The sequence below is a fragment of the Nomascus leucogenys genome, chromosome 13 (genome assembly GCF_006542625.1).
Source record: "Nomascus leucogenys isolate Asia chromosome 13, Asia_NLE_v1, whole genome shotgun sequence".
NCBI classification, from domain to species: Eukaryota; Metazoa; Chordata; class Mammalia; order Primates; family Hylobatidae; genus Nomascus; species Nomascus leucogenys.
Window position 1 is genome coordinate 60,846,216 of NC_044393.1, and position 20,548 is coordinate 60,866,763.

At 39.3% G+C, this 20,548-nt stretch overlaps 1 protein-coding gene across 3 annotated transcripts in view; it reads right to left on the reverse strand.

The window, feature by feature from the left end:
- Nucleotides 1-20,548, reverse strand: part of DOCK4 (dedicator of cytokinesis 4) — a 470,104-nt gene that overhangs the window by 57,500 nt on the left and 392,056 nt on the right. For all 3 annotated transcript variants that reach the window (XM_030826426.1, XM_030826424.1, XM_030826425.1), the window contains exons 31-32: nt 4,478-4,626; nt 2,678-2,763 (exon numbers count right to left, since the gene is read on the reverse strand). In XM_030826426.1, coding sequence (XP_030682286.1) covers nt 2,678-2,763; nt 4,478-4,626 — 235 coding nt within the window. The remainder of the gene's footprint in view (nt 1-2,677; nt 2,764-4,477; nt 4,627-20,548) is intronic.

Here is a 20,548-nt window from a genome sequence, read left to right on the forward strand (position 1 = left end):
AATGGGGTTATGTATAAGTCATCACTCTAATATATAACACCTGTGTCTGTGCATGCTCTTTTTAATCCAAAGAGAAGAGTTAGAGATGTAACGTATGGTGTCACACAGTGAATTCTCTGTCTCCAAATGGTAATTAAATGTGTGATCACTAAAAATCTTTGAAATAATGTGGAGTCTTATTGAATTATTTACAACTACATAGGAGAAGGCAGAGTGAAAGGCTAAGAAATACCTCAATGAATGTTACTTCTTCTGGAAAGCCCCTTTAGAGCCCCCAAGACTGTAGGTAGACCTACTGTGTGCTCCTACAGCATAGTCACTGCTGCATCCCCAGCCCTGGGGAGTGCCCAATAAATACAGCAGAATGAGCGAATCAAGTGGAGCCAGGAGAAGCAGAATTTAGTTGTGGTACTCTATTCTGGATATTGCATGTTGGTGTCTATAATCTAGAATTTCAGTGTTATCAAAATGAATACGTGTTTTTGAAATAAGTTTCAAAAAGATGTAGTAGGCATTCATGAAGATAATGTTTGGGCTTAGGGAAAGACGAGTTGAGTTCTTAGGAAGGAAGGTACTAGACAAATTTAAAGTCTTACTCCAAGGGGGCCATTTTGGCAAGCACTACAATTTAGAAAGTAGTGAACTACTTACAGCTTTTCAGCTTCAGAACAAATTTTAAGAGGTTTTAGACATGAATTACACAGAACAAATGAGAATTTGTACCATATAACGGCATGTGTTCCTAATTCATAATGTGTGCAGTGACTCATTGTGATTATACTAATTCATTGTGATTTCTGTTGCCAAAAAAGCAATTTATTGTTTCCCGAAATAAAGTAATATTTGCACCTTCTTTCTTGTGCTCAGGTAGTAATGACACTTAAGTATCACTTTCGATTTGATTTATTCCCAATATGCTGATCATAAAAGCATGAAAGGAAATTATTTATAGTAGCATTTCTAGTAATATCCTAAAAATCAACAAAAGTATAAAAATCTCTATTGAATGAATCAGGCACCTTAAAATAGTCCTAATTATAGAGGCTTAATATTTTAATTATTGGTTTGATCCTAATGTCGAGGTACATCTTCTATTTCAAAGTCATATTTATACGCGAGCAATTGAAATTGCATACTATCAAGCCTTTGTTAAAGTAGATAAGAGGCGCTAAAGAACTATGTGAGTATTTATTAATCTTGTGAATTTGTTATAAATAATTAATCGCAAATCTCAAGAGATTCATTTCACTGAGTGCTTTCTCATTTTGGTTCTTTGTTCAAACCAAGGACTAGTAACTGAAATGAGAGCAGTTTTCAAAAGCAATTTATTACACTGCATGAGATTTTAATCAGAATTCTTGCTAAACTCCAAGCTGCCATAAAAGACTGAAGCTGTGTACACTAGAATGAATGAGGTCTTGGTGAATAATTTTGAAAACTTCTGGTTTAATTACCATATCAGAAAAAAATGATACTATTCAGAATCCAGTACAAAGAATATATTTTATCACCCACCACTACCACAGGAAATCTCTATACCCTTCTTGGCTTTTCCTTTTAATGTAATTTTCTTAAAAGCTTCAAGATAATTTTTAATCAGGCATGCTGAAATCTATCTAACCTATTAGTCACTAATAATATTCTTCAAGCCTATATATTAATGTTTCTACTGTTGTAAATTCACAATCATAAAGTTTTGGACGTGGCCATCAATACTAAAGCACTGATACTTAGTTTTAGGTGATACTCGGGCATAAATAAAACACAAATATATTTTGTCACAGAAAAAAATGTGTTACTGCATTATTTTGCACTTCTGAAAGAACTGCAAACATTTTTCAAGCACAATAAGCGAATTCTTCTTTCAAAAAGAAATACTTTGCACATATGTTAGATTTGAAAATGACTAAGATCTGACTAAGATCCATAGGAAGCTGTAGAGAAAACAAGTGCCAGAAGTGAAATCCCAAAGCACTAAAACATTCTCACTGTATCTTCTGGCCATTTAAACACAATGCATGAATACTTGGTACAAGCAGTTCATCCTGTGGCTATGATCAGATTCTATGGATAGGGCAACCTTAAAGTCTCTTTACAGCATTCCATTATTTCTCTATCTTCCATAGAAATCCAAAACACAGAATTTACTAAAAGTGATTTGCTTCTGAGATACTCTAATAAAAAGCATTTAGGAAGCAATTAATGCTGAGTGAACAATCAGTATTAATGAATTAAATCAGGTGTTGAAGAACAGATGCAAACTAGGTTAATTTTCCAACAGCAAATCAGCATCAGTATCTTGCTTTGGAAAGCAGTGCACACAAACATTACAATCACACCCCTTTTCTCCTCTCCCACTTACAACCCCACTTAAAATCATTATCTTGCAGGAATGGTTTTAAAATTATCAGGCATGAAAACAGTGAGATTTGTTATGTAACATATGCAATCTGTCCTAATCAGAGATTAAAATAGGAAGTCATGCCTAATCATCAACATTATAAGATCCATTCGCCAGAGTTAGGCAATTATCCTTTATTTCACACTCCACAAAGACAAAGCACTCCTGTGAGACCTAAGCTGTCTTTGCAGCTCTCAGCTACCGTGGTGCAGAGAGGCTCAGTACTGACACCAAATCCCCAGAATAGAATCAACTTGAGATAAACATATTACTCACATACTGTTGAAGAGCTCACGGTATGTTTCGTCACCTTTGCCTTCTGACATCAGGCTATCCAGTTTGTCAATTAGCTTGGCTTCCACCTGAAACATACCCAACTATTACTTTCTTTCCTCCCCTTCACAAGTAGGATTTCTAGGCAAGTTAAAACATATTTCTTTATGCCAAGAAAAAGGCCATGGTAAATTTTGTGAAAGTGACATTATCAGCTACGGTTGATAGCAGGCATCCCTTTGGAATTCTAAGGGACTAATCTAGATAGAGTTACATGACTTCACACTCCTGGCTGGGTAGCGTTTACTGCTGCCAAAGACATCTATCTATTTGTTGATTCAAACACAAATGCCTGGAGCCCAGTTTAAATGTTTGAATTCTTTTTTAGGAGCTATAAAAACTGGCAAGTCCTGTTTCTTTTTTCTTTTTTTTTAAACATCACTATATATAAGGACATCAGGAAACTAACATATCCACATACATTAATTTAAATCTTTGATGTGTTTTACATCTATTTTCTTTCTCAAAACAGTTTGAGGTTGCACTAAATCTTTGCTAAAGTTGAGAACTTGCCTTACCCACGTACAGATGGTAGATCCATAGCAATAGTCTAAGTCAGCAATAAGCAGCAAGAGAGAGAAAGGACATATTTCCTGAAAACTGTAGTCAAAACATTTATATTTTCCAGGATGTAAATCCTTTGGAACTTGAATATCAGGAATGGAAAAATATCCCTTCATCTATATCTATCTGAGGCAGAAGAGACAGAAAATGAAAAACTTCTCTATGGCCGGAGAGAGTTAAAACAATTAGGGACTGGGAGGAATATTTGACTTTGTCAAAAGTCTAAGCCCAATTATTATTCCTGTAAACCAAATTTCAATCAAGAGGTAAAGACAAGGGGGAAGGAAAGTGGGTTTTTCTTTCCTAAGTGCAATTTTTAAATAGTCTTTCATTCATCTATTAGCTTTCTTGAAAATAAATGTGTATACTGATACAGGTGAAACACCCATGCTTTTGGCAACAGGAGGGTTCCATGTTTGCCGTCAGATTGCTTGACCGGTTGACAACCATTCCTGAGATTTGAGGGAGGCTTCTTCTGGAGAAGCATGAGGAAGTGCCAAACCCTGTGGGCACACAGGTTTGTGTTGTGACTGTGTGAACAGACAGTAGGCCTACTATCTCCAAATTGAAGGACCTGGCAGAGCAAAAGCAGTGGATTCCTTAAGAGATCTGGTTTTGTAATAAGAATGCCTGTTTTCCCAAAACTGGAGTATAACTATTAGAACCTATGTCATGAGAAACTGTAAGCTCATTCCCTTGGAATTTCCTTTGTAAGAATTTCCACAGCTTTCTCCTTTAAATTAATTCTCAATGCTTCAAGCAAAGAGCAATAAAACATACTGTGAATCCAATGCTCAAAGCTAAGCCATTCGCCAAATACAATGTGCAGACCACTGAGAGCTCAATGAGTTTAATCATTAACTCTCTGATTCTTCTGCTCTGTGTCCAACTGGGCGCAAATAAAGTCTCTGCAAGTTCTTAAATACAGATCTGGGAAATCACAAAATTTTTCAGCTGAAAAGGAATCAAATGGTTTTCAGGGCTTCACTGAAGGCTTAGGACAACACAGGATCTGAGAAGCATCCACGGCTGTGTGGCTTGGGAGTGAATAGGCCAGGCTGGAATCTAGGTCTGCTGACCCAGTGTTCATTTCCCAACTTGGAGTTGAATCTGGAAGTTCACAGATGCTTCAGGAGAGCTGAAACTCTTCCAACTCTTCTGAGGAGCACTTCTGCCTACCTGTTTAAAGTTGCCACTCCGCCTCTGCTCCCAGTCCATCATATCATGAAAAATTGGAATCATGACATTCCGAAGATCTGGCTGGGGTATCAAGGTCACTTCTAGGAAGGGGCCAATCAGAGCAGGGATAAAATGAAGCTTGTGCTCTCCTAAAGGGAGAAAAATATTTGAGTTTCAATATATTCAATCTTAATATGATTTCAGAAATTAATATCATAAAATTTGTTTAAAACTATTGTTACAAATATATTCAATTACAGTCGTCTCCTCAAGCAAGAAAATATAATAACCCATGAGATACAATTAAAAATTATATAAATCGGCTGGGTGCGGTGGCTCACGCCTGTAATGCCAGCACTTTGGGAGGCCGAGACTGCGGATCACGAGGTCAGGAGATCGAGACCATCCTGGCTAACAAGGTGAAACCCCATCTCTACTAAAAATACAAACAATTAGCCAGGCAGGATGGCGGATGCCTGTAGTCCCAGCTACTTGGGAGGCTGAGGCAGGAGAATGGCGTGAACCTGGGAGGCGGAGCTTGCAGTGAGCCATGATCGTGCCACTGCACTCTAGCCTGGGTGACAGAGTGAGACTCTGTCTCAAAAAAAAAAAAAAAAATTATATATTTATATATAAAATATAAATAATCAGGAATTGGTTATGTACGTTATTGTATATGCACACATTAAAATTTTTATGTGATCATTTAACATAAGGCTGAAGAAAGATAACATAGGTGAAGTTTTTCAATATAATTAAGTGAAAAAGCAAAAAGCAAGTGCAATACAGTATGTAATGAAACATTTTTAATTTAAAAAAATACACACACACACACACACACACACACACACACCCCTATCTCTTAGTCTAGAGTATTATATCCCTAATGTTAAACACAGAGGTTATCTCTGGATGGTGAGATTACGGATGATTTTTTTATAAGAAAAAAGGTGGCTAGGTGGTTCTTATCTGTATGATATAATTTTTCTCGAGTGTGTTTTTTTTTGTTTGTTTTGACATGGAGTCTTGCTCTGTCACCCAGGCTGGAGTGCAGTGACACAAACAGCTCACTGCTACCTCTGCCTCCCAGGCTGAAGCCAGTCTCCTGTCTCAGCCTCCTGGATAGCTGGGATTACAAGCACATGCCACCATGGCCAGCTAATTTTTGTATTTTAGTAAAGATGGGGTTTCACCATGTTGGCCAGGCTGGTATCAAACTCCTGACCTCACGTGATCCACCCAGCGTGGCCTCCCAAAGTGCTAGGATTACAGGCACGAGCTACCGCACCCAGCCTGTTTTTTAAAAAATAGAGATGGCGTCTCACAACGTTGCCTTGAATTCCTGGGCTCAAGCCATCCACCCGCCTCGGCCTCCCAAAGTGCTGGGATTACAAGCATGAGCCACCAGGCTGGGCCCCTTGTGTTTTTTCTTAACAGAATAAATACACAACTTACATAAAAATCTCAATAGTGGTCCCCTCAAAAGAATATAAACATTTTCTGAAAAGACTAAAATGTAACAATAGTGAACCCACAATGGTGTTTTACCAAGTGCTAAACGGTATGGTATTGATAATTCAGAGGAAAGGAAGGTGGGGAATGGTATGGACACAGATGATTTCATGTAGCAGGTGAGTTTTAAGTATATTATGCTGGTGAGCATTAAGTCTATTACACTAATCATCTTTGTTAAATCTCATAAGTTTCTAGTTCTACAATATGACTATTGCATGCTATGAAAAATACACTCAAGAGCTAACCTTCAGCATCATGGCTGAAAGCACATGCTACTGAGAGCATCCACTTAGAATTTACAAGTTGGGAGCCTGAGCAGAAAGATAGATGGCTTCATGAAGGAGGGTAATTTTCCAGTGACACTGTAGATTCACAGTGCACAGGTATAGTATAAATGACTTTAGAGGGTTTTTGTTGTTGTTGTTGCTGTTATTGAGACAGTCTCACTCTGTCGCCCAGGCTGCAGTGCAGTGGCACAATCTCTGCTCACTGCAACCTCTGCCTCCTGGGCTCAAGTGATCCTCCTGCCTCAGCCTCCTGAGTAGCTAGGGTTACAGGCACGCATCACCACGCCCAGCTAATTTTTGTATTTTTAGTAGAGACGGGGTTTTACCATGTTGCCCAGGCTGGTCTTGAACTCCTGACCTCAGGTGATCCACCCACCTCGGCCTCCCAAAGTGCTGGGTTTACAGGCGTGAGCCACTGTGCCTGGCTTAGAGGAGTTTTTTTAAGTAACATGAATATGAAAGAATCTGGGGAGAAGCTAAAATGATGACTGAGATGAGAGCTGGGAAAATGTGGATGTTTGTGAATTCACTGTTTTTTGTGATTGGAAGTGCCTTGGGAAACCTCCACTGTCTTTGGAAGGTGGGCCCCCATCTCTGCATAATCGCCTTATTTTCAGTGCTATGGGACATTGGCAAGAGCATGACCAAGTCAATAGCAAGTTTTTCATATCTTGACACAGAAAGTAACACTGGCAATACATGAACACATGAGGAAAGTGGGCACACAATGACTTCTGGACAATCAGTGAAACTGTTGAAACATTAAAAGCTAAACTCATGTATTATTTTTTCCTTTAGGCTAAAATATCCAGCATCAAGAAGAGTTGTTTGATTAATTCTACCCTCAAGTATTCACTCTCTATTATATCCTCAGAGTATGAGCATTTCTGTCATGATAAAACTTTCCTCCCTCTCTCAATGACACGGAAGGGTACCTGTTACTGCACACAGCTGAATATTTTAGATTTGAAGGGCCATGTTGCAATGCTGCATATGCTACCAATGTGAGAGAAGAGAATTTAGAAAAACTTCCCTACAGTCTGTAAGCCAGAGAGGTCATGGTATCTTCTGTCTTCACACATCAACTTTCCTCAACAAGGCATTACAGCAGTCAAAGCAATGGTTTAAATTTTTAAGTATTGAAATTACTATAAACACAAAGAGAGACAAAGCAGTAATGGTTACTTCTTTCTTGTACATGTTTTGATAAGGAACAAAGTATTCATTTAATAGTTTGGGAAGTTTGGGGAAAGTCAAGATCATAAAAATGTACCTTAATCTATATTGTATGTGTTTACTGTATTTCCATTTTATTAACTCATTCAGTCATTAATCTATTCATTCACTGACTCAAGAAATAAGAATGTCTAGTGTATTTTAAATACTGTATTAGGAGAAATACTTGTAAACAGCTAAATCACAATGGGTATTTGGGCTATTGCTAAGCTACAAATCTAGTATCAAGAAAAAACAAAGGGCCGGGTGCAGTGGTTCACGCCTGCAGTCCCAGCACTTTGGGAGGCCAGGGCAGGAGAATTGCTTGAGCCCAGGAGTTCAAGACCAGCCTGGGCAATATGGTGCAACCTCATCTGTACAAAAAATACAAAAAGTTAGCCAGGCAAGGTGTGTCACGCTCAGAAGTTCAGTGTGGCAGGGGTGAGGGATGTGTTGGCAATGAGGGTGGCTTGGTTTGTAAGCTAAGCTGAGTGGAAGAGGGAGTTGGGTAGTTCAGCTGTCAGTGGTAGTGGCCAATTAGAGTTTTATTTTGTATAAAAATAACTGAGAGAGTGTGGAAGATGGGCTGTAGTGGGGAGACAGATGCTGGAGGGCCAAGTAGGTTATCCAAGTAAATATGACAAAGATTGGTTCAAAAGCAGCAGCTATGGTAATAGAGAAAAGGGGCAAGAGCATGAGTGAGAGTAAACACTGCTATTAAATGATATCAAATTTATAGAAACAGGAGCCAACTTAAGATGGGAGGCAAGATCACGACTTCAGTTTGGGGCATGTTTGAAGTACTTCTAACACTGAATACTCTAGCAGATGTCAAAGAGCCTGGTCTGGGGCTCGGGACAGAGGCCTGGGCTGGAGATGTACTATTTCAGAACTTTCAGTGATAAACAGGGTGAATGAAATCACATGGGGGAAACCTGTGGCAAAATATAAGAGGAACAAAAGGAACAGGACAGCCTGGGCGCACAGGTGACGGGACAAGAGAGGAGCTGACTAAAGAGACATGGTTCAGGGTAGGGAAGGAGAAGTGGGAAAGTGGTGATGGGAAATGATAGAGAAGAGAAGGCTTTCAGAAGCAAAGAGGGGCAAGGTTGTCAAATGCAGTGACTCCTTAATAACATCTGGTACTTGTAAGCATTCCCTATGGCAGGCACTGCTCTGGGTGCTTTATATGTGTAATTTCATTTGCTCCCTACAACAACTCCAGGTGGTAGGAACTATCAACCTCCCACTTACAGAGAAGGCAGCTAAAATCCTGGGAAGTTAGGCAACTTGCCTGAAGTCACCCAGCTAGCTGGCTCTACAATGAATTCTTAATCACTATCCTAGGAATGGGACTCACTACAGGCCTTTAGATGTGGCAGAAGAGTAATGCAAGTGAAAACCTGATTACAATGAATTACAAAGTAAAAAGAGAGAGAGACAAGGTGACCTGGCAAGGATTTCCAATTTCTCCTCTTAAAGTTGTCTGACAGTAAATGCAAGAAAGCCAATTAGGAACTTGAGGGGTGGAAAGGAAGAGGGATTTTTTTTATCTTTCTGATGGGAGAGTGCAATTGCATGTGTCATTTGTCCCATATTAATCCATCATTCCATGTGGTTGGGATGGGGTTGGGGAGTCCTCACTCTACTGCCCCAGCCTCAAGAGTAGGCATATCACCTGGGCCTTGTCAAAAGACCAGCTTCAGCTGGGTACAGTGGCACTCCTGGTAGTCCCAGCCAGTTGGGAGACTGAGGCAGGAGGATCATGGAAGCCCAAAATGAAGTACAGCTGAGAAACATAAGGACTTCTCTAAACAAGCAAACAAAACTCAGCTTCATCCCTGGCCCCAGGGACTGGTTCATGATAGGCACATCACCCAGCAGGAACAATCTGTGGCTCTGAGTGACATTCTAAAAGGGACTTTGAAAAGAAGAAATAGGCTTGAAGCTGATGGAAGCCATTTTTCCACGGAGTGGAGAAAGCCTAAGAGTACACAGAGGTTAAAGTCAACACACAGAACAAAGGAGAGCTGCGAAACAACCAGCCCTGATGTGTGTCCTCTTGAAAATGATCATGCCTGAAGCCAGATCCACCTGTGGGCTTCCTAGCTCCCAGAGACAATGTATTTCTTTAACATGAATTTGGTGTTTTGATCTTCGACTTTGTCACATGCAATTAGTGGAGCTCTGCTATAGTAGTTAGAATGTAAGCACCAGTACCCTCTGTCAAAGGCCCTCTGAACAGGGTCCTGCCTACCCTCTGCAGGCCAATATGGTGATAAGGAGGAGATGGGAAGCTCTGTGCTAAGACCTTCATAAGCCTGAATTCCCTTGGAATTTCCATCCTCCTGGAAAAGGCCACTGGTTTGAACTACCTTCTATCTTGAAGATACATAGAGGGCTTTGTATCAACTTCTCAACCACAGTCTGTGATGCTGTCCCAAGGCTGTCTCAGATATCTGCCTCCAGTAGGAACTGGATCTCCTTGCCCTTGGGCTGTATCCTGAGTGCCCTAGGGGACCAAGGTCCTCATGATCTCTACTGGCAAGATGTTCACCCCCTTCTTTAGCTGCACCCTGGGGCATCTGGGAGGTCCCCCATTCTTGGGAATGGATGCTCCCTAGAGACCTTATACAATCCGAGAGTGCCCCTCTATCACAGGAGGCGGGCTGATTTTACCTTGGGTTGAGTGTCAGTGTGAGTTCAAGTGCTCAAAGTGCTTTGATTATCTAGCCAGAAATACAGCTCCAAACACAACCCTCAGACCTGTGCCCATCTGAAAGTCCCTTTACATCACCAAAGTCATGCAGTCCTTTCCTCTCTCTCAAGGTTTCAACAAACGTAACTTAATTGTTTCTCACTAATACAGGACACATTGCTAGTTCTCTGCAGTACATTGCAGCTTTGCAACTTTTCCTTTTTAAGTTTTTCTACTGCTACTTCTGTGAACAGGAAAGTTCTGCCTTCAGCAGTTGGGAGTAAGATATCTTCTGTAGCCGAATGTTAGTCTCAGTATTTTCCCATCAGCAAAAAAGACGGCCATTTGGTTTCTACGTTCTTCTAAGGCACCTGTAGTGTTTCCTATTAAAATGTTACCTTAATTAGTAAGGGGATTTTAAGTTCGGAGGTTAACTAGAACCATTTTTTTTTAAAGGTAAGTGCTTTAGCATGGGCCATAATAGCAGGCAATCTAGCACGTTTCCTCTGTTAAAGAAGCCTTGCCTAAAGGCAACACAGTCTCTCCAAGATCCATTTTTTAGAAAGCCAGGCAAATGACAAATTTAGGAAGTCAAAGGGGGAATCACACAAGGTGGACAAGCTAAGGTTGCGTGGGTAAGCGTGGTTGGTCCCACCACTTAGTTCATCCAGTTCCATGGCTTGCAGGACCATGCCTTCAACCATGGGCAGCACGTTTAACGTGGTGCCGGGAACCAAAAACCAGAAAAGGAAAAGAGTCGGAGAATGGTCCCTGTCTTCTCCTCCACTCTGGGTGATACGGAGAGGAAATAGACTAAAAAAATGCTTTTATTCTCACTTCTTTTTCTAAATGGGTAATAAATAATCTTCAGCTTACACCCCTCTGAAGTGCACTCTAAAACACCAGAACTTCCTTAACCTCAGAACTTTAAAGAGAAAAGCAACTCATTTTCTTTTGCACAAGGACATGGCATTTTTACCAAACCTTTGCAAGCGCTGTAAGATCAACCCAGCTCTTTTAGCAATCTTATCAGGCAGGACCAGGGAAAAAGTTCCCCAAAATTAAAAAAGCAACTTCCAGGGGAACCATCTAAAAATCCCCCTTATTTGGGGCCCTTTTAAGTTCCCTTCTCATTACAGAACCTTAGGCAAATTAAGGAAAACTTAGGCTGATTTTCCAAAGATCCTAATAGGTATATAGAAGTTTTCCAAAATTTAACTCATGTATTTCACCTCACATGGAAGGATGTTATACTGCTCCTAAACCAGCCCCTAATGGCAGCTAAAAAGCAAGCAGTTCTGCAAGCAACAGAGAATTTAAGAGGTGAGCAATATATTTCCTATAATACACCAAAACGGAAGAAAGCAAATAAGGAAAGCAAAAAAATAGTAGAAACACCATTCCCAATTGGAAGGGAAGCAGTTCCAGTAAACAACTCTGACTGAAACCCCAAAAACTCAGGAAATAAATGAAAAAAAAAAAAGCACTTTTTAATATGCATTTTAGAAGGCTGTGGAGAACAAGGGCCAAACCTCTTAATTACTCTAAACTGTCTATAATACACCAAAAGACAGATAAGAATCCTGTAGCCTTTATGAAAAGGCTGAGAAAGGCACTAATAGAATACAACCCCTTACCCCTAATTCAGTCAAGGGATGGCTCATTCTAAAAAACAAGTTTATTACACAGGCAGCTCCCAATATTAAAAGTAAACTACAAAAGCAAGCTCTAGGACCAAATAGCACCTTAGAAAGCCTCCTAATGGTGACCACTTTGGTCTTTTATAATAGGGACCAGAAGGAGGCCCAAAGGAAAAAGAAAAAGCTCAGGAGAAGGACAAAGGCTCTAGCAGCAGCTTTGCAGGCTTGCAAAGTCCAGGACCCCCAAGGTGCATCTGCTAGTTGCTATCAGGGTGGCAGACCAGGGAATTTTAAAAAGGAATGCCTAGGCAACAAGAAAAAGCTACCTCAACCCTGTCCAGCCTGTGGCGGAGACCACTGGAGACAGAACTGCCCCCAGAGGTGGAGGTCACTGGGTTCAGGACCAGTCTCACAGATGGTCCAGCAGGACTGATGGGTCCCAGAGCTCAAGCCCTGGCTCCAGCAGCTCAAACTGCCATTACAGCACAAGAGCCCTGAGTAATTCTGAAAATTAAAGAAAGGAAAGTAGGCCTCCTTCTAAACACTAAAGCCAGTATCTCTCTTTTCTCCTCTCTAATCCAGGCCTCCCCTCTTCCCATAGCAAGACTGTAAGGAGTGTCTCAGGAAAAATTCTAACCCAATATTTTTCTCAACCTTGGTTGCAGTTAGGAGGACCTATTATATACATATGCTTCCAAGCCACTGTCATAATAGCTCTACTAGCCAAAAACAGCCTCCAAGTTAACCCTAGGAAATAATTTAAGGTTTACACCCCACATAATGTGGCAGAATTACTGTCCTCTAGGGAAAGCTCTTAGCTAACAGCCAGTAAAACAAGAAATACAAAAGGAGGATAAGCAGTAGTCAATCTAAATAACATCTCTCCCCAGGCACAGCGCTCAATTCGCTAAGCTAATAGCTCTTACAAGAGCACTTGAATTAAGCAAAGGAAAGGTAGCTAACATTTATACTAACTCCAAATATGCTTTCCTAATTTTCCATGCTCATGTTGCCGTTTGAAAGGAAAGATATTCTCTTACCACTAATGACTCTCCTATAAAATATCACCAGAAAATCAATAGGTTATTATCCTCAGTTTTTCTTCCACAAGAAATAGCAAGAATGCATTGCAGGGGACATCAGAAAGAAACAAGTGAGGTAGCCAAAGGAAATAAATTGGCTAATCAGGCAGCTAGGTCAAAGGCAAGGAAGCTTCAAGGCATCAACATGCTTCAAACCACTTCTAATCTAGGAAGGCTCCATAAAAGAAATTAAACTTCAGTATTCCCTATAGAAATAAAAGAGGCCCCTTCTGAAGGGCATACTTTCCAGCCCTCAGAATTGCTATGGTCAAATAATGGCAAACTCCATTTACCAGCCTCCAGCCAATGGAAGGTCCTTAAAATCTTTCACCAAGCTTTTCACTTGGGAAAGGATAAAACTTATCAATGTGCTCAGATACTGTTTTCAGGCAGAAAACCTCTAAATTGGTTAAGCATGTAACCTCTCTATTACTTCCAACAAAAATGGACCCAACTAGCAGAAGTCCAACCCCAGAAAACAGAGCCACCTTTATTCAACCCAGGACATTTAGCATTAGCAAAAACTCTCATCTCTCTCTCCTTCCATAAGCCAAGCTGGAAAGGGCCCTACACTGTTCTTTCAACCCCTTCGGCAATAAAAGTTACAGAAATCAACTTCTGGATACATCACACGCAAGTCAAAGTCTAAAAAGCTAAGGGAGCAACGCCTGACAGCCCAGAGGAATGTCCTAAACATAAATGTGTAGAAATAGAAAATCTTAAGCTAAAACTCATAAAAAATAAGTAACTAAGTAAGGGTTATTCATCTTAATCCCACTCTTACCTAACCTTTCCTCTCAAAGTTCGTCACCAAATATTAAAACTTCTTTTTAACTCATATTTGCAAGCAACTTTTAATTACACATGGGATTGCATTTGTAACTTTATAAATCCACAAAGGAGATTATATCTTGGCAAGTAAAGAAATAATTTTAAATGGCAATTATATACTATGCCACTCTTGTGGGAACTGTTATCATCCCACTATTAATTGCAATAAAACTATACACTGTGTCACCCACAATGTGGAATTCTGGTTGTAAAATTCTAATTGCTGTAGTATTTTGCCTGATTGTCATCCTTATAACAGGATTAATAATTGCAGGAAAGATTTACTCAAGGTTGTTTTGGTTATAGCAAAACTAATAGGGATAAAAAGTAAGTATAAAAGTTTTACTATCACTAAGTTTAATAGGACTTTTTTACTAAAGGTTGATAATATAATGCACTTTAAGCTAGGAAAAGACTGTTATTTAAAAAAGATTTTATATAAGGAAAGATTTTGTATGGTAAATACTTGTCCTAAAAAAAAAAAACTGGTTATTTAAAGGAAAGATGTTTAGAACAAGTCAGAAAGTTTAAGTATGTTGTAGAGTCTGTGGAAGCTATAAAAAAATTAATAAATTGTCAAATTAATGCTAAAATTATCTTAGCCACCCAATAACATATCTCTCCCAATCATATTGCAAGTTATAAAAATAGCCTAAGCCTAAAATTACTCTCTAATGGCAAGTCAAGGGGGAAATACATGCTTTTCCTCAAGAAAAATGTTACTTTTATATTAACATTTCTGGTAATGTACAGCAACATCTAGTAAAGACAAAACGGTATTGCATTCCACTGGTGTAGCAAACAGGTGTCAAACTCTACTGTCAGTTACGGTCTATAGGACCACCACTAATGGTGGTAATGTTAATGCTCATATTCTAACCCTGTATTTTAAACTGTCTTGTAAAATTTATCTTTTTTCGCCTAAAGGTAACCAAACTCCAAACAGTGCTGCAAACAAAGCCAAACATAGACATGCTATCCTTCTAAAAACCCTTAAATCAACGTCAGGAGAAGGCCCAGCTGCTGTTCCCACACACGACACCCCTTTCAACAGGAAGTAGCCAGAAAGAATCGTCATCCAACACCCTCTAACAGCAGTTAGGTTTACTTCTCTTTAAAGAGGGAATAATACAGGAGTTAGTAAGAAATAACTTTTAGGCAGATAGTGGTTGTAAAGGTTCTCAGTGAAAATTTTCCTGCAATAAAAAGCAACTGCCAGAAACATTTCTTCTCTAACAGAAAAGGCGGCTAAAGAGCCAGGCTGGCAAGCTTTGATATGCAAATGCCAGCAATTAAAAACTAGGTCCATCTGACATGGCCAATATGGTGATTCCTACCACCTGTGCCAAGTGTCATGGCTACCTCCGGATAACACCATGTGTTCAGAACATCATGGCGACCCACATTTGCATATTAAAGGACTAAGGTGGGAGGGCCAGGTTTTTTGCGGGCTGTGTGAATGACACACCTGGACAAACCAATCCCCTGGACCCATGCAAATCAAACATTGCCTCCTCCAGCCTCTGATATAACTGACCACTTTTCCACTGCTCATGCAGTCTCTCTTTGTTTCAAGCCCCCCCACCTCTGTCTCTGTACAATGGAGCTGTTTTCTTCTTTCTTGCCTATTAAACTTTTCGCTCCTTAAAACCACTCCACACGTGTGCGTGTCCTTTTATCTAAATTGGCGCAAGACCAAAAACCCTGGTGTTCTTCCATTCATCAGAGCCGTATCATCACTATCTCTAAATTACTTATCCATGCCCATTATGTGTGAGGAAGAAACGTGGCTCATAACTCCTTTTGCATTCCTACCTTTATTTTTGACCTAGATATTCTTTTGTCTTTCCCAAAGGACTGCTTAGTTTTCCTCATCAGAGCAAGAATATCTCAAAAGAAACTTTTTATTAATCTAATTGTATATTTACTATTTACTGCCCATAGAATACTTTCTTTTCTTTCTTTTTTTTTTGAGATGGAGTCTCGCTCTGTCGCCCAGGCTGGAGTGCAGTGGTGTGATCTCAGCTCACTGCAAGCTCCGCCTCCCAGGTTCACGCCATTCTCCTGCCTTGGCCTCCCAAGTATCTGGGACTACAGGCGCCCACCAACATGCCCAGGTTTGTTTTTTTTTTTTGTATTTTTAGTAGAGACGGGTTTTCACCATGTTAGCCAGGATGGTCTTGACCTCCTGACCTCATTATCTGCCCGCCTTGGCCTCCCAAAGTGCTGGGATTACAGGCGTGAGCCACCGTGCCCAGCCAGAATAAATACTTTCAAGACTGACAAACTAACTGAAATATAAATTCATAGCTCTCCCTATATTTTCCTCATTCTATCAACATATACAATTCCAGCCAGTAACTAGCAGCTAGCATTTGCAATTCCTTCCCTCAGTTATTTTTGTCAGGGTAGAAAACCCGTGCAACCTGAACTCAATCACTCTTACTGTCATTTTAAAAAGCCTAAACTCACTAAACAGCTCATCAAGATGTCCTGGAAATTGAGTGGGGGGAAAGACAAAAGGGGGAAGAAAATTTCTGTTGGGGCAAAGGCTCACAAATTCTGAGATTAAGAGGTCTTGCATTTGTTCCATAACCCTGCCTCATGAGATGGCTACAGGGGCTCAAAGTCCAGCCACAGAGGCTGTGCCCCAGCAGAGCCCCAGCTATCCTCTCTCTGCTGCCTTGACACTAAACCTTTGCACAGCTTTTGGGTGTGTGTGAAAAAAGGGGGATGGAAGAGAGAGGGAATACAAAATGAAACTGAATTTCCTGCCAGCCCAAATAGTTCTCCCATGCCTGAGTTGGTAGATGAGATTCAGAGCTTCTATGTTACTATCTTGGTCTTTAGTCTTTCCGGAGCCTGGCATCCCTTGGCCTCTCTAATGAAGACCATATTAGCATGCACTTGCTTGAGTACTTTTGAATCTCTTAAAAAAAATCTCTTCCACTTATGATATTTTACAATCAAATTTTCTTCAAATTTCTTTTTAATATGAAAAATTTCAAATGCACACAAAATCACAGAAAATAGTTAAAAAAAAAAAAACTCCATACATCCATCATCTAGCTTCAATGATTATCAAGACTCTTGTCCTTCCCATTTTACCTAGTACCCCAACTATTTTTTTTCTAGAGTACTTTAAAGCAGGCCTGAGACATTGTATCAGTCTACTCGCACACACATCAGTAAGCATCTTTAACAGATAGGACATTTTACAAATATAGAACCCTAATGCCTTTATCACACCTAACAAAGAAATAAAAATTCCTTAAATTAATTTAAAACCCAGCCTATATTAAAATTTCCTTTGACGGTCTTAAAACATGTCATGTATAGCTGGTTTCTTTCAATCACAATTCAAACAAGGTCCATATACTACATTCTGTAGCCTGATTTTTTCCATTGACAGTAAGAAGGTCAGAGAAGCCATACCTACATTTAAGTCATTTGTGCAGGAATGCATGAGAATAGCTTATTGGCTGAAAACATACTTTGGGAACATGGAATCTGCAAACCTGAACAGGCTCTCCAGCCATAGAAAATTTAATTCCTACAGAACCAGCAAAGCAATTTTGAGCTATGTATGGCAACAGCAAAATAAACTTCATTTAAATGATTTCTTTTTAAACCATAGATTTACTATACTTTCTCTACCTCTAATTGTTGGCCACATGGTCTTATTTTGAAGTATTTAGGGCAACTGCTACTTGGGCTGTTGGAGTTTTATATTTATGCACACAGAACAGCCTGCTAGGGAAGTATTGATTTTTTTTCTACAGCAGTTACAAGACGCTGTGTTTGCAAATGTGGAACAAAGAGCTCACTTTATATTTAGTAAGAATGTTAGTTCATCTAAAAATAGAAAGAAAAACTTAACCTTGAAGAAAGATAAAAGCCAACGCTGGAACATACTAGTAAAGAATAACCTTTTCCTCTGTTCTTGCAAGTAGGGGTACAGATGGGTAAAGTTTTGGGGGAAAATATATGCCTTCCTCTGCCACGGCTCTTGATAGAACATTTTTTAGTCCTTCAACTTAGAAAAAGAAAACGCCGAGGAATACCATATTTAAGAAAAGGTGTTTACTTATCACTAGTTGGCTTTTATGCTCCAAAAATACATTATTTTACCAAAACTGCAAATGAGATACCACCTCACACCCATTAGGATGACTACTGTCAAAAAACCAGGAAATAACAAATGCTGGAGAGAAAATGGAGAAACTAGAATGTGTGTGCTCTGTTGGTGGGAATGTAAAATGTTACAGCAGCTGTGGAGAACAGTTCCTCAAAAAATTAACAATAGAATTCCCATATGATCCAGCAATTCCACTTCTGGCTATATACCCAAAAGAACTGAAAGCCAGATCTCAGAGATATTTTATATGCCCATGTTCACAGCAGCACTATTCACAATAAACAAAAGGCAGAAGCAACCCAAATGTCCACTGAGGAATGAATGAATAAAGAAAATGTGGTATATCCATACAACAGAATATTATTCGGCCTTAAAAAGGAAAATTTTGATACATTACAACATGAATGAATCTTGAGGACAATCTGTTAAGCAAAATAAGCCAGTTACAAAAAGATAAATTCTGTATGATTCCACTTATGTGAGGTACCTAGAGTAGTTAAATTCATAGAGACAGAAAGTAGAATGGTAGTACCAGGGGCTGGGGAGACAGGGGAATGAGAAGTTATTGTTTATTGGGTATAGAGTTTCAGCTTCACAAGATGAAAAGAGTTCTAGAGATGGATGGTGGTGATGGTTGCATTGCAAAGTGAATATACTTAATATCACTGAGCTGTGCCCTGAAAAATAGTTAGAATGTACATTTATTTATACTTATTTATTTCTTTTGAGACAGAGTCTCACTCTGTCCCCCATGCTGAAGTGCAATGGCACGATCTTGGCTCACTGCAACCTCTGCCTCCCAGATTCAAGCGATTCTCCTGCCTCTGCCTTCCAAGTAGCTAGGATTACAGGCATATGCCACCATACCCAGCTAATTTTTATATTTTTAGCAGAGACGGGGTTTCGCCATGTTTGCCAGGGTCTTGAACTCCTGACCTCACGTGATCCACCCACCTCAGCCTCCCAAAATGCTGGGATTACAGGTGTGAGCTACCGCACCCAACCAAGATGTACATTTTATTTGTATTTTACCACAATTAAAAAATACTTTAAAACTAAATTTTAATTATATGAGCGGGATGATGTGGTCAGTGCTCTGTATGCACTGGAGACAGGCAGCATGACTTAAAGTTCCAGGCAAGAGCTCAAAGCCTTTCTGTCCCCAGGATCCACAGCTGTCTCACAAGGGAAGAAGAAAAGCCCTGCCTTGTTGACCTGTGGAGGACTATTTGTTGCCTTTAGACAACAAAACCTTTTGATTTTATTTCTATGTTCCCAACCAGACCTCATAGAACTAGGGCTGAAGCATGAACTAGCAGAGCCACAGATTCATTCCTGTGACGTAAAAATGGGTGCTCATGGCCCTGCTTGCAAAAACTCTAAGACTGAGGGGACAAGCAGAAGAGAAGTTAGAACTCGCTTCCTCCAGTTGTGTGAACTACAAATATACTAAAGGATCCAAATATTTACTTACTCAGAACAAAGGTTAAACTTTCTTAATGTAAATAATCATTATAAAAGCACATTTAATACTACAGACAAGTTGTTATGTAATTTTAGAATTATAAAATATTTCAAGCACACACAACTAAATGTCTGTTAGATGATTTATGGTTAAAAATAACACTGTAAACGTAAGCAGTTCTAGGTCTCATAGGGTTGAAAAATTGCTCACAGGTTGCTAAGGGACATAATGATCAGATTTTAAAATCCTACAGCTTTAAATTTAAAAGCAGACAAGTCACTGAATTACATGTGTCTTTCCCCTCCCTGTCCTCAGTGGAATGGAAAAAAACAACATGTTTCTAGCATATGGAAGAATTTCAACACTTCAGAGGTAAACACCAATGACCAAATCTGATTTAAAAGTATTATCCAGTAAAATGTGTATTTCTAAATTAGACCAACTAGACAGTTTCAAGTGGATAAAAGTATATTAAGTGACCTTGGGCATTTCCTCCCTTCATCTTATTTTCTAAAAGTTAGTGCATTTTGTATCTATTAAAATATTGAGGATCTTGATTTATGAAATCATAAAAGCTTACTAGCTTTACTAAAACATGATGATGCTGTTTTTGTCAAGCTTTGTCATAGTTTGAACTAAATTGGACAAAAGTTTAAAATACAAGATTTGGAAACTAAGATTTTAATAGGTGTGGATCATTTTTTCTTATGTCCTCCAAAATACCTGCATATATCCAGTGCTTCATAAACTTAGTCAAATTGAATTTATTGGACTGTTACATTAAAACATGGCAAATTTATAATTACCTGAATAAATTCTCTTACAGCATTCAAATTCTCAACATGACATATTTATAAGTAAACCAAATGATAACTAATGTACTTTGATATTCCTAAGTAACAAGCTGACTTGAGGCCTATAAGGGGTATCAAAATATCACCCTGAATACTTAATTATTCTTCTCCTCATTTTATAAAAATATATGTTGGAAGAGAGGCTTTAACATTTCTGAATTTTTTCTAATTCTAGCTATTGCACAACAGCAACAAACTTTAAAATTCACCTAATATTCGGGAAGTCTTTGCAAAGTCTAGACACAACTCTTGGGAAATAATGCAGCAATCAAGGAATTAAGTAAAAATTTACGCTGACCCTACGCTTGAACCATGTCATGCTGGAAATCTGTAAGCTGAGTATAAA